Source organism: Aegilops tauschii, chromosome 4, assembly GCF_002575655.3.
Source record: "Aegilops tauschii subsp. strangulata cultivar AL8/78 chromosome 4, Aet v6.0, whole genome shotgun sequence".
Taxonomy (NCBI): domain Eukaryota; kingdom Viridiplantae; phylum Streptophyta; class Magnoliopsida; order Poales; family Poaceae; genus Aegilops; species Aegilops tauschii.
The window spans coordinates 426789735-426794315 of NC_053038.3; the positions used below are offsets into that span (position 1 = coordinate 426789735).

At 44.2% G+C, this 4581-nt stretch overlaps 1 protein-coding gene across 2 annotated transcripts; it reads left to right on the forward strand.

The window, feature by feature from the left end:
• Positions 1-1881: 1881 nt before the first annotated feature.
• Positions 1882-4190, forward strand: LOC109771396 (uncharacterized). Of its 2 annotated transcripts, XM_045227927.2 has the most exons (3): positions 1882-3324; positions 3451-3529; positions 3813-4190. In XM_045227927.2, exon 1 carries the CDS (start codon positions 2053-2055, stop codon positions 2830-2832), a length of 780 nt encoding a protein of 259 aa, XP_045083862.1. In that variant the 5' UTR covers positions 1882-2052; the 3' UTR covers positions 2833-3324; positions 3451-3529; positions 3813-4190. The 2 variants fall into 2 exon arrangements, with proteins under 2 accessions (XP_045083862.1, XP_020185673.1); XM_020330084.4 differs by lacking the exon at positions 3451-3529 and having other exon boundaries at positions 1889-3324.
• Positions 4191-4581: the final 391 nt, after the last annotated feature.

The following is a 4581-nucleotide window of genomic DNA, read 5'->3' on the forward strand; positions in this document are numbered from 1 at the left end:
GATCTCGACGCGAGGAATCTAATGGCGAAAGCGGTTCGAGATATGGACGCATAGTTTAAGAGATAAAACGCTTTGAATAAACGGATCTACGAAAAAAGGGAAAACTCCGAGGTTGCGACAAGTGGCGCACATGCAGCGCGCCACTTGTCGCAACCTAGGGAAGTTGGAATGATCTCCGCAAGGAGTACTCCTTAACTAATGATTTCGCCAACATGGTCAGATATGTTTCCTAGCTCAGCTGGCATGAACGTGTAGTTGACATTAGTCGATCCTTTGTTCCAATCCCCCGCAGCGCAACATATCTTTTTGAGCTACAGTGTGCATCACTATCTTCATGGGCCGGCCCAATTGAAGGCACGCCTTTGCGAAACCTCAGCAACTTGAAGCAGAGAGCGTCACATAGGTGGTCCCGCGGGGGGTTTCTATATGGCGCATAGGTCGCCGCGTAACACCGTAGCGCGTAGCCCCTGCGTCTTTCCTTCCCTTATCGGGCCGGCCCAGTTCGCTTCCCTTTTCTCTGGTTCTGCCAGTTTTGGGAAGGTTCTAGAACCTTCCCAGAACCTTTTTTTGTTTTTATGTTTCCTATACTGGTTTTTTTTCCATTTTCCTGTTCTTTTCATGTTTTTTCTTTCGTTTTTTATTTTTATTTTTCGTTTTTTCTTTCCCTTTTTTCTATTTTCTTCTTCTTCACTTTTTGACTATTTTTGGCATTTTTTATTTCAAATTCGTTATCAACTTTTTTTGTTCATCGAATTCAAAAAATGTTCGACCACGCAAAAGAATGTTCAACAATCCAAAAATGTTCATCCAATTCAATTTTTTGTTCTTCAGATTTAAAAAATGTTCATAAAAATTCGAAAGTTGTTCATCAAACTTAAAAAATGTTCATCGGTTTCTTTTTGTTCATTGAATTTTTTGTTCGCCGGATTAAAAAACATTCATCACATTCAAAATTTGTTCATTGAATTAAAAATTTGTTCATCATTTTTTCGAAATAATGTTCATCGAATGCAAATTTTGTTCATAATTTTCTCTAACACAAATTTTGTTCTTCAAATTAAAAAAATGTTCATCAAATGCCAAATTTGTTCATCGATGTTCAAAATATGTTCATCAAATTCAAAAAAAAGTTCATTCCTTTGGAATCATGAACATTTTTTACTAATACGTGAACATTTTTTCAAATTCACGAACATTTTTTTGAGCCATGCACATTATCTTAAATTCAAGACAATTTTTTGTAATCATGAAGATTTTTTGCAAATTCGTGAACATTTCATGAATGCATGAACTTTTTTTGAAATTATGAACATTTTTTAAAATTTGTGAACATTTTTTGTAATCACGAACTTTTTTTTTGCAAATTCGTGAACATTTTCGCGAATGCGTGAATTTTTTTTGAAATCATGAACGTTTTCTAAAATTCTTGAACATTTTTTAAAATTTTGAACATTTTTTTTAGAAATTCATGAATTTTTTTTGAATTCCCGAGCATTTTTTGGAAATAATGATTGTTTTTCGAAATCATGATTGTGGTTTTTCAAATTAGCAACTTTTACTGTAATTTAGATGCTGTTTGATATCCTGAATTATTGAAAAAAAGAAAAAAAATGCAAAGGAAAAGACGAAAAACAAATAGGTGGCGTGCCGGCCGCACATGGGCCGGCCCAGAAGGGCGCGAAGGGGTGTGTGTGCCCGCTGCGTTCTCAGCGCGTGGCGCGCGAGCTCTCGGTCCCGCGCAGCAACGCACGTGCGTGATTTTTTTATTTTTGAGAAACACTAGTAGATGAGACCGGCCAGCCCAAAGACCACACACACCAGAGAAAAGGCCCATATAGAAAGACATTATTTGTGCGGCAGACGAGAGCGGCCCAGCCGAGCCTGAGATTGCATAACAAGGGTCGTGACCCGCCGCCGCCCATTGTTCCCCTTTCCAACTCCACCCACAAATCCACATCTTGTTCCTCATCCATCTCCAATTGATCTGGCCGGCGTCGTCAAGATCCATCCGAGAAAATCCAATCCGTTCCAATCCAGACAAAGCTAGCTAGGATGGATCCATACCATGCTCCTATGGCGGGGATTTCGTTAGGTTCGCTGGTTCCGCCGGACGTCGACGTCGGCGCCGCCGCCGACCTCCCCCAGAGCTGCATTCTTGACAGCAAGCCTTTCTTCGGCGAGAGGATAAACGACACCACGGCCACCTACAGCACCACCGACCCGGACGACGAACAGCGCCCCATGGTCATCCAGATCACCTTGTTCGTCGCCCGCCCGCCTCGCGTCTCCTACGTGCTTGCCTGGGCCACCGGCACCCGCTTCACCGAGGAGCCTCTCGTCCTCTCCACCCACGGCGGCTTCGTCCTTCTCTCCATGGCCGTACGCTTCAAGAAATGGCCGTTCTCCGAATACTACATCTACCATACCGACCGAGATCACGGCGGTGATGGCCGTCCGGAGCTCTATCAGATCCAGCAACCCAACAGCATGCGCTTGGTCAACGAATGCTGTGCGGTGGGCCTCGTTTCTCATGGCGGAGGCTACCACGTCGCTGCACTAGCCATTCAGGAGAATGGAGAGTTCCTGCTCTACATCTTCAGCTCCGAGACGCGAGCCTGGACCATCAAGAAACCAGTCTTGTCACTGGCAGATGGAGCCACTGACCTTGGCGACTACATGCCGGACAAGGCGATCGCGTCGGTGATGGCGGTGTCATGGCGTTCGTCGACTTGTGGAATGGCATCCTCTTCTGCAACGTCCTTGACAGTGGTGAACACGCTGAGCTGTGCTATCTACGTCTGCCATCTGCAGAGCTCTGCCGGCCAGACATGAACTACCGGTTGCAACCTCCTCGAGACATCGCCTTCGACATGTCCAGCGACACAATTCGCATCAGGTTCGTTGAGGTGGTTTGTCCCTCCTTCTCTCCGGGTTGGCGCGCTTCCACCTGGACTACGACCACTACGGCTACGAGTCCTTGGCGCCAACAGGAGAAGGGCTGGCAGCAGGGCTTCGTGCTCTATGATCATGAACTCTTGGTGGCCGATGGTGTCAGCACTGACGGGCTGCTGCCTGAGGTTTCGGAATTGGCCGAGACGAAACTTGCTAACCTCTTAGTGGATATGCCCATGTTGAGCTTACACGAAAACAACATCATCTGTTTGTTGGCCAAACACCATATGGCGGACAGTGAAGTTTGGTCGATTGCTGTCGACATGGAGATGAAGAAGCTGAAAGGAGTCAATCTTCTTCAGGTCGGAAGATGCACAACACTATTCTACAGCACCATCTCCAGCCATCTCAATATGACAGCTGCAGCTTCAGGTAACCAGCGTAATTAATTAATATAGCCTGCCAAATGCTCTTAATTTTGTGTTGTGCAACTAATTAACTACTTCTTTGGTCCGGAATTACTTGTTGCATAAACTGATGTATCTAGATGTATTTTAGTGCTAGATACATCCGTTTGAGCGTCAAGTAATTCCGGACGGAGGGAGTACACCTGCAATGCACAAACCAAGATAATTAGGTCAGTCCCAATGCTCCACCTTTTTTTTTGGGAGCAAATGCTGCACCATGTGAATGGGCTTATAGGCTACTATTATACTTGCTGCTAGGTATAATTCTTATGTGCTAGATGTAGTTCTACCATTGCCCGCCGCTGCGATGCAAACATGCGATGAGAACATGAAGCATCTATTGTGATCGACTCGTGCCAGTACAAGATAATAAAGAATATGCTTTTTTTGTTGTTGTTGTAATTCTGTTGGACTTGATTGATAGATTGGCAACATATATATATGCTGGCGCAGGTGAAAAGGAATGCCCAAAGAGGCCAGGAACCCAGCTAGAGTCATATCCTCACAAGAAGCAGCAGCAGCAGCTATCCATGATGTCATCCGCGGTTGGTGAACAGGAGCAAGACGCCATGGGAGCTCCTGATGGGGATGAGGATAATGTGTGAAACTATGTCTGATTAAGTTTAACATCGATGAATAGCTAAGTTAATCCGCATTGTGTCTGTCAAAGCATCATATTTTAGTATCTAGGATGATGATTGGTCAGGAAGAAGACTGTATTATTTGCTCTTATTTGTACGCTAGCTGTTTTGCCTCGTTTCTGGATAAATCATTTTGATGTTGCTTTAGTCTGAACTCTTGATGATATGGATAGCAGTTTTTCGTAGTACATGACACGATCACTAAAATTGGATTCATAAAACAACGGTTTGCTAAATCTCAGGTCGACTGAGATTTAACTATGTCTTGTTGTGTCCATGGCCCGAGGTCCATGTGCACCAAGATTCGTGCATTTTGTGTGTTGGCCGAGTATTTCTCAGCAGTTTGTGTTTCTCTAGGGAAGGTCCCATGTATTCTGTTGCCGCACGCCTTTCTTGTAATCCGGCTTTATTTTCGTGGATTAGTGATGGACTTTGTTTTTAACAAGCAGCAGTGTTTTTTTTTTCTTCCATCGGGCTGGGCTTTTTTCTAGCACATGCCTTTCTAATTGTGTGTTGTTTTTGCTAAACGGTTTTCTTTTGCCATACCAGTTAGCATGCACGTGTCTTTGTTATCGCAAAAC